This window comes from Marmota monax, unplaced genomic scaffold (genome assembly GCF_021218885.2).
Source record: "Marmota monax isolate L192 unplaced genomic scaffold, Marmota_monax_Labrador192_F-V1.1 WCK01_AAM20220418_F8-fsc00974, whole genome shotgun sequence".
Classification (NCBI taxonomy): Eukaryota; Metazoa; Chordata; class Mammalia; order Rodentia; family Sciuridae; genus Marmota; species Marmota monax.
In genome coordinates, this window is record NW_026692163.1 from 95,971 (window position 1) to 114,099 (window position 18,129).

The 18,129-nt window shown below is 45.8% G+C and overlaps 2 protein-coding genes across 2 annotated transcripts in view; one reads left to right on the top strand and one right to left on the bottom strand.

The window, feature by feature from the left end:
* Positions 1–2,440, bottom strand: part of LOC124076751 (uncharacterized) — a 60,822-nt gene extending 58,382 nt beyond the window's left edge. Inside the window, exon 1 of the mRNA XM_058572220.1 lies at positions 1,998–2,440. Within this exon, the coding sequence (XP_058428203.1) occupies positions 1,998–2,186 (189 nt within the window). The 5' untranslated portion in view covers positions 2,187–2,440. The remainder of the gene's footprint in view (positions 1–1,997) is intronic.
* A 219-nt stretch (positions 2,441–2,659) lies between these two features.
* Positions 2,660–17,026, top strand: LOC124076764 (ATP synthase mitochondrial F1 complex assembly factor 2). The gene is made up of 7 exons (XM_046420842.2): positions 2,660–2,958; positions 10,621–10,665; positions 10,902–11,047; positions 12,511–12,608; positions 14,403–14,483; positions 16,317–16,429; positions 16,854–17,026. The coding sequence occupies exons 1-7, from the start codon at positions 2,826–2,828 to the stop codon at positions 17,009–17,011; spliced, it is 774 nt and encodes a 257-aa protein (XP_046276798.1). The 5' UTR covers positions 2,660–2,825; the 3' UTR covers positions 17,012–17,026.
* The last annotated feature ends 1,103 nt before the right edge of the window (positions 17,027–18,129 follow it).

Sequence of the window (18,129 nt, forward strand, 5' to 3'; positions counted from 1 at the left end):
CCCACCATCAGACATCCTACTTAAGTGTCTTCCAACCATCAGTCAGATGGTCTGGGAGGCCTGAGACCTACCAATCACTCAATCACGGCTTTTATTGGTTCACAAGGAGACTGGCACCTGACGAGAGTTCAGAAATAACACAATAATCACAGAAAGGAATAGTCACTGAAGTAACCAAAGCAGACTCCTTTAGACACCTAGCTACCCTGTCGGTAGACTACCACACTGGAAAACATCAAATGGGCACAAACTTGGGACTGTCCAAACATGACCCAGGGATCTCATTTCAGAATTTTATGATTAGCTGAATTTAAAACAAAACAAACAACACCAGGAAAAAACAAAAACAGTGTGACCTTCATAAAGTCTCACATTTTAAGCAAAAAAAAGGGAATCACATTAGGCATAGAGTTATGAGACTAAAATATCCCAGCTACAGTAGCTTTTTAATTACAATAAATATCACAGCTCATGATAGAACTTTTAAATTTACAGATCAAAGACACAATTAACAAGAGGATGCAGCTTTCTCAGCCAAAGCCAGAAGAAAAACTATTTACTCTCACAAAGCAGTAAGAAAAAAAGGAACTAAGGAATGCTCTACAGTTAGCAGAAAGAAGAGGCACCCTTACTGTCTTTTGAGTAGAAAGTCTACTTGTTCAGAAGAGAGACTAAGAGGGCAAAGAGTGAGCATGAGGAACAGGTACTGTCCACCCTCACAAAGGAGGGCAGTGAGGCAGCATATAGGGCCTCTAAGCTTCTGGGAGGGTTTTCAAAGGACAGGTGTTTGGAGGGGCTTTTGGTATCAGAAAGAATGGGTAAAGGAATGGGGAAAGTGGGTCCTCAAGTAGGCAGGGGTGAAAACTGAGGAAGAATAGTTTGTGCGGAAGGGAGATAAAAGGGAGTATCTATCACCACCAAGCTCCTTTGGCTAGGAAAAACTGTCAAGTGTGCCAACATCTGGGTGAGAGAGGTAAGGCATAGGAAAGGCCCTGGGCAGGTGAAGCTGTAATTCCAAAGCTGATCTGGGACTGGCAGCAGGTACTCAGAAATCCAGGTCAAACAGGGGGAGGTGAGTGGACACAAAATAAAAACTGGGTGAGTTAGATTTCCCAGTATACTGGTATCAGAGACTCGGAGGAAGCCCTATGCCTGTGTAGATAAAGTTAAGAACACTTTGAAAGAAGGTCCCTTGGACCAAGTAATGAGCTAGATGAAAGTCTGGGTAGAGGCCAGTGAAGACTTGGAGCTGATGGGAAGTGGCCACAGAACTGGGTAGGAAGTTATGAGAAGCCTGGGGGAAGAGGGCAGCTGGGTGCCTGGACCATTAAGAAACTGAAGTAGGAGGTGGTATCAGGGACCCCAAGGGGTAAGATCCTAACAGACTGGTGAAGAGCTCCACTCTGGCACCCAGGGTGTGAATACCTGGTTTATTTGGAGACAGGGACGAGGGAGGGATCAGTGTGGATTCGGGGCTCTCAGCCAAAGGAGGGAGGATGCTCCCCCGTCTCAGGAGGCTGATCAACCTCTCCTACAGAGGAAACCACCAGGGTCTGAGAATAGGGGATCGTGTCTCAGGTCTGGCAGAATCTGGCCTGGGCCCCAAGTCTGGGGAAACCAATGGAGAGTTCCTCAGGGTCTGAGAGGGACTGGTGTAGGGCGACAGGTCTGGGGAGGAAGGACCCAGGCCAGAGGAAGGCCAGACAAGGCAGGGCTTCCGGATCCCCGGGATTCAAGTCTGGACAGTGTTCAGGGTCTGCCAGGAGCCGGTCACCACAGGCTCTGGGTCCGAGGGGCAGCACAGGTCTGGGGCTCGGAGTGTGTGAGACACCGGCGGAGCAGGTCCCGGGTGGGAGGCGCCGGGTGCAGGAGGCCCCGGCGGTGAGGGCGGTGAAGGCCTGGTCCGCGGCTGCGGGCTCGAGGAGCCGAGGGCGGGCAAGGCCCGTGAGCGCCGCGAGGAGGCCCTCGGGCCCCGGCCGGCCCGGCCCGGCGCTCACCTGCAGCACCACCTCTACGTCGTACGAGTTCCCCTTGCTCTTCTGGTGGCCGCGGAACTTGGAGCCGCTGTAGAGCAAGCTGGTGGCCACGCCGGGCTGCTGGGTGTTGATGGGCGGCGGCGGGATGAGCGAGGCCGCGGAGGCGGCCGAGGCACCGGCCGGCGGGGGACACTCGGTGCGGACCGGCATCGCGGGGTCCCCCGGAGCCAGGGCTGGGGGGAGGGGGAGAGGAACCGCCGCCGCCGCGCGGGAGCTGAGGAGGGTGACGGGGAGGGGGGGGCTGGGGCGCGCACGCGCGGGGTGGGGGCAGGAGGGGGCACCACCCGCCCGCTGCCTGCGGACCAAGCTCTCGGGCCGGCACCCGGACCCCGGGACCTGCGAGCAGGGCCCCTCTCCTGAGCTGGGTCCCCCTCCCCACTTGCCCTCGCACACACACACACTACCCCTTCCGATTGGCTCGAGATCGCCGAGGGGGCGGGAGCAGGCTCACGCGGCGCTTCCGCCCATTGGCGGGCGGAGAAAACACGTGGCGAGGTGCGCGAGCTACCTTCTGGGACTTGTAGTCTTCTTCCGGAGGCGCGCGCGAAGGGGGCGGGGCGAGGTGCGTTTGTGATGCTGATTGACTGGGGGTGTGCGCCAGGGGCGCGCGGCTGCGACGGCGCGCCGTAGGTGTCATATGGAAGATGGCGGCGTCCAGGGGAGGCTGAGGGCTCTGGGAGCGTGGTGAAAGGTTTCCGTACAGCCCCAGCGGCTTGCGGCTTAGGGATTTTTTCGCTGTTTCCTGCTTTCTGGTTTCGCTGCGCGTGTCCTCCCAGGTCCCGCGGCGCGATGTGGAGGAGTTGCCTTCGGCTGCGAGGCCGTGGGCACTACCTCCTGAACCGGCCCCCTAGTGACCCTATCATCTCAGCGAGTCCGGGGCCAAGTCCCCAGCCCCCGGTCCGGACCTACGCTCCCCCGACAGGTGAGGCCAGGACGTTACCTTTTGGCCAGTGGCCAAGCCGGGCTACACTGGGCTGAGGTCTTCGGCCGGGCAGTGTCGGGTGACTGAGGCAGGGCTTAGGCCCTCGAGGTCATTCAGGCTAATCTAATCCTGTTGTAGATGGGAAAGGAGACGGCCCGAAGATTTGCAGCGCAGTCGGGGCAGAGGTTGCGATTGACATTTGGCCTGTGCGGCTTTTCTCGGAGCTTATGGCTTTCCTCTCTTTAATGAGGGAAGTAGGTGTCTTTCTTGTTTTCCCTCAGGAAATTTGGTCTCTGGGTCAGAACTCCCAAGGTCACGGAGCAGACTCTGAATTTTGTGTAGGGCAAAGGCTGGCCTGTACTTTGGGTCCCTAGCGCAGATGGACCCCATCCAATGCACTTTTCTCTGCAGTTTCCAGGTCCTCTGTACTAGTGCCCTGCCACAACCCCTGCTTTCTTTGGAGCCTTCTCTCTTAAGTGGGAGTTGACACCATGCCTCCTTTGTCCACCTGTGACTGTGATAAGGCCTAGAAGAAAGTAGTGGCTCTTTCATTGCCGCTGGAGAAGAGACTTGAGGGTAAGAAAGGAAGTGACTGATTTTAGTGAATGAAAAATAGTAATACTCTCCTTCCATTTGATTAGTTTTTCTGTGTTGGGGGCAGGAGGCACCATGATCTTCAAGACAGATGTGATATCTACCTGAATGATGTTCACTGTCAAATGCAGAAGGCTACATTATCCTGACTACCCAATGACTTATAATATACTTGATAAGGGAAGTACAAAGAAGCTGTGAGAACACAAAGAAGAACCTCTTCCTGTCTTGGGGATGTTCAGAGTCTAGAAAGAGCCTGGGGTGAAAGGGCATTTAAGCTGGGCATTGCTCTATGAGAAACAGTTCAGTGATGAGAAGGAGGAAGAGTGTTGGGTGTCTATAGCATATCCAGAGTGACAGCAGGTTGTATGAGACCTTGCCCTAACACTACCTGCTTTAGGAAATTCAGAACTTCACAGGCAGTTTGGCATTGTGACAGGAATACAAATTGGGGGTCTGGTGCTTGTTTAACTTATGAAGTACTGTGATCTTGGGCATGTAACTACTTCCTCCTTTTTTTCAGTGAGTTGAAGCTGTAGTGGCCTGTGAGGATCCTTCTGTCTGTTAGTTCCATAACTTCATACAAATGGGGAAGGAGTTTGGATGTAGCAGGAAGCTGAGGTTTCATCTATCCTTAATCGAAGGACCTAGAATGGGCAATGCACAGCTAGTAAAGAGGAAGAAGGGTGTGGTGGCATGCATCTTTAGTCCCAACTACTTCAAAGGCTGAGGTAGGAAGATCACTTGAGTCCAGGAGTTCAAGGCCAGCCTACACAACCAACTTAGTGAATGTCAAAAAAAAAAAAAAAAAAAAAAAAAAAGGAAGGGCATCCCAGGAAGGCACTCATGAGGCCCAGGGAGAGGGGTACATAAACCAGGCCTCATGCTCTGCAAAGGCTTTACCAGTTGTGAGATTTTTGCGTGTCTTTGGATTGGTGGAAGGTTAAACCTAAGTGGGTCCTTTTTGATGAAAACTGAAGTTGACAAGGTGTTTGAATGTGGTACCTTAGACATGTTTGTACCATTGAAAGTCATCAAAAAGAGAAAGGGTTTAGGAATAGTGCTGTAACTCAGTAGTAGAGCGCCTGCCTCGCATGTGTGAGGCACTGGGTTCGATCCTCAAAACCACATAAAAATAAATAAATAAAGATATTGTGTCCATCTACAACTAAAAAGAAAAATAAAAAATAAAATTAAAAAAAAAAAAGAGAGGGAGGGCTTAGACAAGGATCCCTGAGGCTTTGGAGGAAGAGACCTCTGTGAGGCTCTTGTGGCCCATCAGATCTGTACCAGTTTGTCAGAGATCTGGTGACTATCTGGAGGGAGAGATATTCTGGAGAAGCAGCATTTCTAGCTCATGCAAACACCCAGTGATGTCAAGGCTGGAAGTCTTGCTTCTACCATTTATAAGTTGTTTATCATTGGACAAGACAGCCTCTGAGTCTCTACCACTTTATAGGCATTCCTGCCCTGTCATTTGCAGAGGGTGGTGATGTGGATTAAGGGAGATTTGTAGTCTAGGTCAGAGGTCCAGGTTGCCACCTTTGTCAATAAAGTTTTACTGGAATACAGCCACATTTTTTCCTTCACATCTTGTTTATGGCAGCTTTCACTATTGTGGCAGAGCTAAGTTGCAATAGAGACTATATGGTCTGCACAGCCTAGAATATTGTTTGGCTCTTTGCAGAAAACGTTTGACAACCTCTGCTATATTGAGAGCAATTTGGAAAATGGTACTTTTATTTATTTTTTTTCTCTTTTTTAATTTTTTAAAATAATTTTTATTGTTGGTTGTTCAAAACATTACATAGTTCTTGATATATCATATTTCACATTTTGATTCAAGTGGGTTATGAACTCCCATTTTTACCCCGTATACAGATTGCAGAATCACATCGGTTACACATCCACTGATTTACATATTGTCATACTAGTGTCTGTTGTATTCTGCTGCCTTTCCTATCCTCTACTCCCCCCTCCCCTCCCCTCTTCTCTCTCTACCCCATCTACTGTAATTCATTTCTCCCCCTTGTTTTTTTTTTTTCCCCTTTCCCCTCACTTCCTCTTGTATGCAATTTTGTATAACCCTGAGGGTCTCCTTCCATTTCCATGCAATTTCCCTTCTCTCTCCCTTTCCCTCCCACCTCTCATCCCTGTTTAATGTTAATCTTCTTCTCATGCCCTTCCTCCCTACTCTGTTCTTAGTTACTCTCCTTATATCAAAGAAGACATTTGGCATTTGTTTTTTAGGGATTGGCTAGCTTCACTTAGCATAATCTGCTCTAATGCCATCCATTTCCCTGCAAATTCTATGATTTTGTCATTTTTTAATGGAGAGTAATACTCCATTGTGTATAAATGCCACATTTTTTTTTATCCATTCATCTATTGAAGGGCATCTAAGTTGGTTCCACAGTCTTGCTATTGTGAATTGTGCTGCTATGAACATCGATGTAGCAGTGTCCCTGTAGTATGCTCTTTTTAGGTCTTTAGGGAAAAGACCGAGAAGGTGAATAGCTGGGTCAAATGGTGGTTCCATTCCCAGCTTTCCAAGAAATCTCCATACTGCTTTCCAAATTGGCCGCACCAATTTGCAGTCCCACCAGCAATGTACAAGTGTGGAAAATGGTACTTTTATACATTTGGTCAGAAGAATATTTTAACAGCTATATGGAGATATAATTCACTCACCATATAGTACAATCATTTAGTATAAATTCAGTAGTTTTTAGTGTATTCATGGAGTGTCAACCATTACCACAATTTTAGAACATTTTTATCACATCCAAAAGAAATCTGCCTTTACCCCTTTCATTCCCCTAGTCCTGGGCAACCACTATTTTTGTTCCCTCCTTTGTAGATTTCCCTGTTTGGGACATTTCATATAAATAGAATGTAGTCTTTTTTAACTGGCTTTTTTCACTTAGCATGCTTTCAAAAAAGGCTTATCTGAGTCATATCACATATTAATATTCCATTCTTTTTTATTGACAAGTAACATTCTGTTGTTCAAGTATACCACATTTTTTTCATCCATTCATCCATTTATTGACATGTAGGTTATTTCTGTCCTTTATTTGTTATGGATAATGCTGTTGTAAACATTTGTGTAAAAATTTTGTGTGAGTTTTTATTTCTCATAGGTATATACCTAAAGTATATTACGAGGTAAAATGGTAACCCTTTAACTTTTTAAGGACCTGCTAGACTGTTTTGTAAAGTAGCTGTATCGGGCTGGGGATATGGCTCAAGCAGTAGCGTGCTCGTCTGGCATGCGTGCGGCCCGGGTTCGATCCTCAGCACCACATACAAACAAAGATGTTGTGTCCGCCGAAAACTAAAAAATAAATATAAAATTCTCTCTCCCCCTCTCCCTCCCTCCTTCCCTCCCTCCCTCTCCCCCCCCCCCACTCTCTCTCTTTAAAAAAATAAAAAATAAAAAAAAATAAAGTGGCTGTACCATTTTACATCTCCAATATTAGGGTTCCAATTTATCTTCATCCTTGACAATGCTTGTTATTGCATATCTTTTTTTAAAAAAAATTATTTTTTAAGTGTAGATGGACACAGCACAATGCCTTTATTTTGATGTGGTGCTGAGGATCAAACCCGGGGTCCCACCCATGCTAGGCGAGCGCTCTACCGCTGAGCCACAATCCAAGCCCCTGCATAATTTTTTATTATAGCCATCATAAAAGTGTGAAGTGGTTTTGATATGTATTTCCCTGATGACTAATGAGAGCAAGCATTTTTTCATGTACTTGTCCATTTGTGTATTTTCTTTGAAGAAATATCCATTCAAATCATTTGGCCATTTTTAATTGGGTTATTTACGTTTTTGTTATTGTGTTGAAGGATTTCTTTATATAATTTTAACTGAAGAATTTTGATACCTGAAAACAGCTGGTTGGAACTGTCCCAGGGTTACAGATGGAGGGATGTCTAGATTTAAAATTTCAGCTTTGAGGCTTAAGGCCCACCAGATGGCACTGTTTTAAAAGATAAAAGATGTTGCCACAGTTCTGAGACCAGCACTTCCTCTTCTTGGGGCATTGTGGTAGTTGTAGTTCCTGAGGCTTTGAATATTTCTGAAGAAAAGGCCATCCTGGAAATTGTGACTCGCAGAAAGATCACTCACTGGTCCATAAAGACTAAGATAAGAGGTTTGTATGGGGAAGTGACACAGAAGACTGCTTGTCTCTCTGTGGATTACAGCAACTTCACAGGAAAGAGGAACCCAAAAGGACAATAATCTCCCATTCATCCCTCTTCATAGGGGCAGTTTTAACAGTTATTCTCTGCTTAACTAACCTATTTTCTTGTGGCCATCTTTTTAAATTCAGCATTGTTTCACATACCAATTTCTTTGCATCTACATAGTACACAAAACTGTCTCTGAAAAAGCAGTGTGTATGTTTTTGCCACAGATGTCTGTAAAGGGACCTTTCATACTCAATGTATATCCTGATTCTGTAGGATCCTACAAAGCTTTGCTGTTTCTTTTGTCTTTAAAGGTAGCATTCCTGTTGATGGCAGCTAATCATGTATTCAATGAGCATTTGGAAGCTTCCTAGGCTCCCAGCTTGTCTTATGTGACCCATGGCCTTTGAGAGCCTAGGTGAATAGTCTCTGTCTTTTTGACGTTGTTGGGTCTCATGAATCCCACCAGATGAATTGTCCAGATTCCATTCATCTTTGCCTGTATGAACTCCTTACTTGGCTGTCTTTGTTCTCCTTACTGTGACTTACAAGTCCCCTTGTCTCTGCAAGTCTGGCCTCCACCACCCTCTCTGGACATTTCTAACCATTCTCTGCTGGACAGCTCCAGTCTTCTTCTGATCATCTTTTTAGTTCTCCTAACCTCGGTGCTATCTTGAAGGTCTGCACCTTCATGCAAGTTATTTCTAGTTTTGGAAACTGTTTCCACACACGTCCTCCCTAAACAAATCAGTCAAGAGCTTTGGTAACTCCTGCTTCTTCTTTGGGTCACAGATGAAATCTGACTGCTTGGAGATCTTCCTGCAGCCCAGGATAAGATCAGCCTTCCTCAGTCTGTGTGTCTGTCATCCCATGTGCTCTCATCATTGTGCCTGGTTTAGTGTCTCCACTAGACAGTAAGAGCCTCAAGGGCACATCCCATCCCCAGGACTGTCTCATATCCTGGACAGTGATCAGTACTCACTGAAGTATACTTCAAGACTGGAGTGTGCCTCTCTGAATGTCAGTTCTTTTTTCAGAAGAACCCCATCTGAAACATGACCACACATGTACCTGTCTTCAAATCTGAGGACTAGGAGCCTTTGGGCTCCTTTTGCCCTTCTTCCATCTCTTTACTGTGTGGTTTTCTCCCATGTTGAGCAGTTTTGGTCTTTCCTTCCCTGCCCTTAATTCATCCTACTCCATTCCAGTTTTTTCTCATTCAGATACAGCAAAGCTGGACAGCAGAACAGAATAAAAAAAAACTTCTCTTGGGCTGGGATTGTGGCTCAGCAGTAGAGTGCTCATCTAGCACATGCGAGGCCTTGGGTTTGATCCTAAGCACCACATTAAAAATAAATAAATAAAGGTATTGTGTCCAACTACAATTAAAAAATAGATATTTTTAAAAAAATTTAAAAAAAAACAAAACAAAACTTCTCTTATGTGAAACTCAGATGCCCTAGCAGTTTTTGGAGGTTCAGCCCTGTTCAGTCAACTTCTGCCCCGGTTTACTCCTCTAGTGCCAGTCTCAGGCCCATTTCCCAGACCTGCACTGGGCAGTGTGTTTGTGTGCTCACTGGCATGTGGCACTGTCAGCTGGCACTTCCTGCTTACTTAGGGAAAATCCTTCCCAGTGTTGAGTCAGAGCACTGCCCAGCCAGGGCATCAGAAAACACAAGGGACATAGCCTAGATACCTTGATACAGACCAAAGACAGGAAAGAAGGCCTCAGACCCATGTCTAACCTGCAATTTGAATAAGACCAGACACCAGATAAGATAGGGAAACTAAAAAACTCTGCGGTGGTAGAATCCTATTTTGGTGTCAAATGTGTGATAGGATCAGTGTTATGATTTCAGATGAGTGGTAAATTGTGCCAGATCACCTGGGCAGCCAGATCTGATCAACTTAAAAAAAAAAAAAAAGACAAAGATTTTTATCTGTTAGTCATTATTATATCCTGAGTGCCTAGAATAGCATCTGACACATAGTGGACATAGTTTTGTGGGAAAAACTTTGGCCCATAAGTTTACTATAAGTCACAATGGAAATGCAGTTTTGGTTTTTCCATATTTAAGGATTAACAATGACAAATGAGATGTAATTAAATAACCAATATGATGTGGAAAACCTAAAAATAATATGTTTGGAGTAAAACCACATGCCTTCTCTCCATTACCCTTTCCCCCTAGTATGCATACATACCAGGTTTTTCAGAATTTTCATAAAGAAAACATAGAACACAGACTTTCCCCATTCTTGAAGGAAATGTTTAAAGTTCCTGTTGAATACACAAGCAAGCTGGTTAATTAGGTTAATTAATTGGAGAGGGAAGATGGGAAATGCTCCTGGGAGCTTTACTTTCTGCCTGCGTACCACACACACGCACATGTGCACACACTCTGGCTTCTCAGTTATTCCTTCTTACAGACATCAGAGTCTTGTCTGAAAGACTCTGGCTTTAGACACCAACTTTAGATTTGGTTGTGTTATGCTGGTCCCAGAAGGGCGGGAGGTGGTGGTGAGCGTACTTGTTATCTAAAGCAGAAGGTGTTGGAAATCTGTCAGGTCACACAGTCTGCAGCTCCAAGAAGCCCCTGATCAGACTTGCCCTTGGGCTGGGAGACTGGCAGAGGCATGACCAGCATGTCCCATTCCTTCCTCATCTCTAGAGAGCAGATGCTTCCCTCCCCCCCAGCTTTAATCAGAAGTCGTTGATTACACTGCAGAGTAGGGCAGACCTTGAATGGTGATATGAAAATCAAGGCAATCAATCAGCATTAGCAGTAATGGTGCAAGCTGGTCTTATAGCCCTGTGAGCCCACTTGACGTTATTTTAAATGCCTTTCTAAAAAATCTTTCTTACAGAAAGGAAGAGGTTTTATCAGAATGTCAGCATCACACAGGGTGAAGGTGAGTGTCTAAAATTTTGACGGCCTCCTTTTTTTTTTTTTTTTTTTGTGTGAATGGTTGGAAACATTTTTCATCTCCAGCTGGTTCAGTGGCGAGATTATCCTTCGCACTTTTGTCAGATACGTTTCTGTAAGGGACTCAGAGTTGTCTTTGCATCAATTCAAGTGGCTAAAATTAGGAATGGTTACCCGATTCCACTTCACAATCCCTGAGAGTGTTTTATTTGATCTTTCAAGGTGGCTTTGAGATAAATCTGGACCACAGGAAGCTGAAAACTCCCCAAGCCAAGCTCTTTACGGTCCCCAATGAGGCCTTGGCTATCGCAGTGGCCACCGAATGGGACTCCCAGCAGGATACCATCAAGTTCTACACCATGCACCTGGTAACAAGTTCACAGCACCAGCTTACACCTTGACACCTGTGAGGGGCTTCCAGACTACCTGGCAAGATTCAGACCCCTTTTCAAATTGTGACATGTCCCTGGGGATAGGCCTCTGTGGGCCTGGGCTGCAGCCACACTCACCTTCTCTCAGTCATCGAATAGGCCAACCTCTTTCTCTATCTGGCCTGGACAACTGCGGTTCCCTCTGCTTGGAACACCATGCTAGGTGGCCTGTTCCTCCTCTGTTCAGGACAGATGTCACCTTTGCTGACTGTCCAGCTCTCTTATTTTTGATTCTAGCAGCTGGCCATTTATTACAGCAGCTGGCCATTTGTTTCCTCAGCACTTAGTGTGTAATGATCTGCTTTATGTTTGCATGTTTATTGTCTCTCTCTTCTGCTGCACGTCGGCAGGGGCCATGTCTCTTTTATTCACGAGCTCCAACAGGAAGTTTAGATGGTACCAAAAAATATTGGTTGGGTGCAGGAACCAGAAAGGCAGGTAGGTAAGACGAGGAAGACTCTGTGTAGAGATAGCCCCCAATCCACACACAGGTGGATCACTGAGGCACAAGGGTGGCAGAGGAGGGAACAGAGTCTGCCAGACTCATTAGGTTCAGCCTCTGTAGCCCCCACATTGTGACCTTGGGCACCATGTCCCCCATCTGTAAAAGATGAGTGGTAAAAGAACCCACCCCAGAGTTGTGGGCTGGATTGTGATGAGATAACACATAGAAAACACTTAGCATGGTCCTTGAAGTAGGGCAGGCACTCAGTCAATATGAGTTAGTTGTTCTCATCGTGGTCATTGTTTGCTTGACATACAAACTCAGGGGGCTTCCCCGCAACATCACAGCCCTCTGAGTTAGCACCTGCTCTCTGGCTGTCTGATGAAATGAGGGTGTTAGGGCTACAAACAAATAGTTTGAGTAACTTAAGAAACCTATTGTTGGTAAGGCAAACCTGGCATAATAATCTTGATCCCCGTTTGGATCATTTTTTTTTTCTTTCTAAGGTGTTATGGGAGCCATCTGGTAAATGCTTTGAGTTTTCTGATTGCTTACATGTCTTATTTATTGTATCTGAGGATGTATTTCACCTCTCTTTGCTTCAGTTTTCACATTTTTAAAATGGGTATAATAGTACCTGCTCCAAATTGTTGTTGTGGGATTAAGTTAAACATAGCAGAGCCTGGCAATAAAGAGCAGGAGACCTTGGGGACATTCCCTAATCCAGGGCTATGAGAGTCCCATGAGTCCCTTTGAGCACACACATAGCTTTAAGCATGGGTCCTGGCTCTTGGATGCTCTCTATGAATATGCTGCTGCCAGGCCTCTGAAAACACTTGGGGTTGAGAACACTTTGGTTCTCACTCTGCTGCATCATATGGAGTGTCCTCAGGAGAGCAGAGCTTTTGTCTGGGACTGGCAGGTGGTGATGGGGCACTTTCTGCTTTTGATTCAGACCACATTGTGCAACACATCCTTGGACAACCCAACCCAACGCAACAAGGATCAGCTGATCCAGGCAGCTGTGAAGTTTCTGGACACTGACACCCTCTGGTAATTGACATTTAGATGAGCAGTCCCCTTGGGCCATGCAAGTCCCCTGGGCTATTTTGACTCATTTGCCCAGAGAGTTCTTGGTAGAAGAGGCAGGCCCTTTCCTGTATCCTCACAAGGTGGACAGGTTCCTGTTCCAGCTTATTTGACTGGCCCCAGCTGCTCTGCAGATCCTTAGGAGGAAGACTTCTCAGGCTACTAGAACATGGAGTGTTCCTTGGGTTGGGGTCGGCAGGGAGGAGGTGCATGTAGCTCTTACAGGTTCCAGCACCATAGCTCGCTTGCCAGTCCCCACCAGGGTCTCTGACCCTGACTTGTGCCCACTAGCACATTCTTGGGTTGGCTTCCCTGCCATTACAGATGGTGATAGTCGGGATCTAAACTCCTCTAGTTCTCAATTCTCCATTTGTGTCTATGTTCTTTGACTAATTGGCCAGTGATATTTGGCTAATTGTGCAGGAAGCAGAACAAAAACATTCAACTTAGCTCAGGGAAAAAAAGCATTCTTGCCAGGTGTGGTGGCACACACCTGTAATCCCAATGACTTGGGAGGCTGAGGCAGGCGGATCACTTAATTTGAGGCCAGCCTCAGCAACTTAGCGAGACCCTGTCTCAAAAATAAAAAGGGATAAATATGGCTGGCATGGTGGTGCATGCCTGTAATCCTAGAGGCTTAAGAGGCTGAGGCAGGAGAATTACGAGTTTAAAGCCAGCCTCAGCAACTTAGTGAGGCCCTAAGTAACTCATGAGACCTTGTCTCTAAACAAAACACAAAAAGGGCTGGGGATGTGGCTCAGTGGTCAAGTGCCTCTGGATTCACTCTGCAGTACCAAAAAAAAAAAAAAAAAAGTGTGTGTGGGGTGCTAGGGATATAATCTTCAGACCCCCCAAAAGGGGAGGTTCTTGAAAACTGTACAGGAGTCCTGACAGAAATGAAGGAATATCAAACCACCAGGGAAACAGCTTGAGGATCCTAGAAGCCAGAGCTCCTACCATCTCCTGCTGGTTGTGGGTTGGGTAGAGGCAGGAAAGTCCCTCCACTCATCTGCACCTCCTAGCAAGAAGCCCAGCTCCTCCACACACTCATGACCTCTTTGCTTCCCTCTGCTTACATGAGAATGTGACTTTCCATAGTGCCCCCTGGGGTTCCTGTCCCATGAGGCTTTGCAGCTCAGCTCCCCTCAACTGACTCATCTCTGCATCCCTTGGTTTAAACAAGTGGCACAGCCTGGCTTCTAGGTTGGTTTTCTCTGGTCAAGCCTCCATGCCAAGAGGTGGGTGGGCTCCTGTGGTCCTGTGGCCAAGAGCACGGTGTCTTGGAAGGGGGAAGGCAGGGATGCTGTTATTGAGTTGCTGGCATAGTGTTCATATCCAGTGGCTCTGGATCCCAGGTTGCAATTATTAGGTTGCATCTGTTTTCCATTAACACTAATGTGGTACTGCAAACTTGGACCTGTCAAAATATTGGGGAGTATTCAGGACGGTGGTTCACAAACTCAAACTTAAATTAGGATGCCCTAGAAGGTTTTCTAAAATGTTGGGCCCCACCCCAAAGGTCTGATTTCAGTAGATATGGGAAATGGCCTGAGAATGTACTTTGCTTACAAGTACCCAGGGAAGGCCGATGCTGCTGGCCCTAGGCCCACACTTGGAGAACCACGGCTTTAGGGGACAAGACTTGGGGCACTGGATTGGTGGTGGAAATGGTTTTGCTGTTGCCCTGTGTTCTTCCTTTTCTATCACTGAATGTCGGAATTGTACTTTTTTATTAAGTGATTTTTTACAATGAATTAGCTACAGAGTGGAAAAGCCAGAGACATTAGTGGAACTTCAAAAGAATGAATGGGATCCAATCATAGAATGGGCCGAGAAAAGGTAAGATGCACAGCCCCACAGAGAACATTGAGTGGGCCTGGTTTGGGCAGCATGCTGGCAGGTGTCCCAGGTACCCAATGCCCTTAGCTAGCCAGCTTTCTGAGTTCAGAGTGCCTTAGAAGTCAGCTCCCATTAGATGTCTGGGGATAGGGTCCCCTTGGAAAAATATGTTCCTCAAATTCATGTCAGTCACCATTCACTGAGCACCTATTACAGAGCATATTGTATCTCATAGGGGCAACTCTGGGTCCTTAGGAAGTACCAGAGACCCCAGGCCCCCTTCCTACACATGTCAGACCAGCAGTGTTGGTTTGAGTCCCAGCTCTGCCACTATTAGCCATTTGACTTTGGACTAGTAAGTTGATCTCTCTGATCTTCAATTTCCTTGTTTGTAAATGGGGTTAGTCTTTCCTACCTCAAGGTGTCAGGAAGAGTCAGTGATAAAGGTAGTGCTTAGCGTCCTGCAGGGCACACAGTAAATGCAATTACTATACATTTATGTGTATATACTATACTAAACAGTTTGTTTGTAAGATTATGTATACACATGGAGAAAAATCAGGGTAGTTTTCTACAAAATTATAGGTAACATCCTGTGGATTTGGAATTGATGATACCCAATATTTTTTCTTGACAGGAAGACTCTTGAGTGCAAAATTGAATAGATATTGATGTGGTGGCAAAATAAATTCCATTTCATTTCAAGAGACATGTGGAAGGGCTGATGTCCATGGCACGGCCTTATCCATAGTATCTTGTATTTTTTTGATGAGGTTCAGCAGTCTGTCCCATTCCACCAGTCTGTCACATTCATCTGCTACATGTTTCCTGTGTGCTCACAGTAGGTTTTAAAGGGAAAGGCAGAACTGGAATTCTCTAGGAGCAGATAAAATGTAGCAGTTATGTTAAAAGAAATGTGACAATATAGTGCCATTTTAGAATAACACTAATTGAGGTGCCTGGAGATCTTTGCAGTAGTACAGAATCATCAAGTGTTTGTGGCAGTTGAGATATCCAATCTTTAATAGTTCCCAGAAAAATCTAGCCTTTTCCTACATTCAGTCTGTATTATTAGAAATTTTGTAGGGATATTTTTTAAACAATAGAAAAAATCCAGTGATATATGAAAGAATTACAAAAATTATTTTTACTCCATTATGTATGTTTTTCCTATGTTCTATATATTTATGATGTGTGTGTGTGTGTGTGTGTGTGTGTGTTTGCTGGACCCCAGAGCCTCATGCATGCTAGGTGCTGCCTCTACTATTGAACCACACCCCAGCCTGTTGTTGATTATTCCTGAACATGCCTCTTCTCTTGAAGTCAGTTCATGACTCCGAAATCACAGATGAAAACCAAAGCCTTGAATACTGTAGAGTCTTAATATATGGAAAAAATAATTGAGCGATACAGGACATATACAAACATTATTTTAAGGAAAATGCTATTTAAAAGAAATCTTTTATGGCCTCAAATGTGCAAAAGTTTTTTTTTAAAGATTTAAAGAACAGGTTACCTACACGTTTGATGAAGATTCCAGGCAATTGAGTTAGTGTTTCAGGTCCCTGCACCTAACTGAGCTCCTGTTCACAGGAATCAGCAATGCAACTTCATTTAGGGTCGTTTCTTGCTTGCTTTTCTTTGCTTTTGAGGGTTAGAAAATTAGGCCAGGAGGCCACATAGGGGACGTTACTTCCAGAGTCCTTAAGACTAGCCCCTTGACCACATGCCCTGAAGGGGTATATACATACTCAGTAGTTTGCTTGCAGTGAAAAATTGGGCTACTTTTGGGACACAGCATGCCAGGGACATGTTGCAGCCTTTTCCTTTCAGATATGGTGTGAAGATTGGCTCCTCCACCAGCATAATGGGACCTAGCATCCCTGCACAGACGCAGGAGGTGCTCACCAGCCACCTGGCATCTTACAACATGTGGGCCTTACAAGGTATGCACTGAGGTTCCATGGGCCTGAGGGCAGGTGTGATACAAGTGATACCACCCCGTTAGCTCAGCTCCAGGCTCACACCCTTCCAGCAGAAAGTAGGGTTTCTATTTTCCAACAGAAGCCTCAAGTTCTCATCTCCTTGGCCCGACCATCTGTGAAACAAGTCATTGGGTAGGAGTTTGGGGGAGATATACTGATTAGCAAGGATCAGGTCATGTTCTCACCCAGGGACGAGCAGAGGTGGGTCACCTCGAGGAAGGCCAGAAGAGTGGGCTAAATCCCAGGTGGGCCCTGGGTCGATCTCCCACTCCTGGCACCTTTGCCCCATTTACTCCTATTCTTATAAAAGGTGCAAGGACTCACAAGGAATTAGGCTGTAGCAACTGCCCTGTTTTGTATCCTGATGTGGTTTGTGTCCCTGCAGGGATTGAGTTTGTAGTGGCCCAACTCAAGTCCATGGTGCTGACCTTGGGTCTGATTGACCTACACCTGACTGTGGAGCAGGCTGTGCTGCTGTCACGCCTAGAGGAGGAATACCAGGTGAGGTGCCACATCTTGGGTCCCCATCTCACCCCTTCCTAATACACACCAACCTATGTGGGGTGTGGCCAACCTATCTGAATTTTTTTTTTCTACAGTAGAGGGGATTGAATCCACGGGTGCTTTCCTACTGAGCTACATCCCCAACCTGCTTCTTCCTCTTTTTTTTTTTTTTTTTTTGAGATAAGGTCTTGCTAAATTTCCCAGACTGGCCTTAAACTGCGATCCTCTTGCCTCAGCCTCCTGAGTAGCTGGGATTACAGGCATCTGAAATATTTTTATGTAAACCTGGGCTTTATTATTTTTATGTACATACAGAAATCAAAACTAAGGACCAATAAAAGCATTATTGGGGCTAGGTTTATGGCTCAGTGGTAGAGCACTTGCTTACCATGCTCAAGGCCCTGGATTCTATCCCCTACACCACAAGGAAAAAATGTGAAAAATGCTCAGCATTCCCCTCGCATCCCCTTCTCATTAGTCTGATTAGGTGAAGGCTGTGCTTGGCTGTGCTTCTCTCATTCTACATATGGGGAAACTGAGGCACTAGGTCACACCTCTGGCAAATGTTCTAGTTGGGATTTGAACCCAGGACTGAGTGACTATAGGACCAAGGCCTCAGCTCTCACTCTGTGCCTGAGAGTTCATAGGCCTCATATGCCCTGTAGAGCAGGCCCTGTTGAAATGACTGAGGACCTGCTTGTGCTCTTAAGTCAGTGAAGCAATTACATCTTGACATTTCATCTGACCAACAAAGGAGCATGGGGGTAGCCACTGTTTGTACACAAGTTTTCATTTAATGGGCTCAGAATTAAGGTTTTGCTGTACTGTTGTATGCATTTTTTAACTGAAAATTATGTGGTCCTTGTAGTCGTTTTGTTCCTGATGATGTTATTCCTCAAACCTCAGGTTAATTGCTATTATGAATTGGTTCCTAGTGTGATAAAAACCTTTTTGGAATGTTTAGTTTTCTGCTCGGATAAATGCCAGAGACAAAGCCATTTCTGTATAGCAGAAAAGCCTACTCATTCTCTAGCTGTCAGAACCAATTTCATGGGAAAGGGGTGACCTGTAAGGGTTGTGGGGTTGCTGGGGAGCCAAAAACCTGGGTTCCTGTCTGGGCTCTGCTTTTGACCATGGGACCCATGCCAGCCTATCGT

What these genes read in the sequence shown, in the direction of transcription:
- LOC124076764 (XM_046420842.2), top strand. Translation starts at nt 2,826, where the DNA reads ATGTGGAGGAGTTGCCTTCGGCTGCGAGGCCGTGGGCACTACCTCCTG. An exon ending in CTGGACACTGACACCCTCTG is followed by an intron (nt 12,609 to 14,402) that starts GTAATTGACATT and finishes ACAATGAATTAG; the next exon opens with CTACAGAGTGGAAAAGCCAG. An exon ending in CAACATGTGGGCCTTACAAG is followed by an intron (nt 16,430 to 16,853) that starts GTATGCACTGAG and finishes GTGTCCCTGCAG; the next exon opens with GGATTGAGTTTGTAGTGGCC.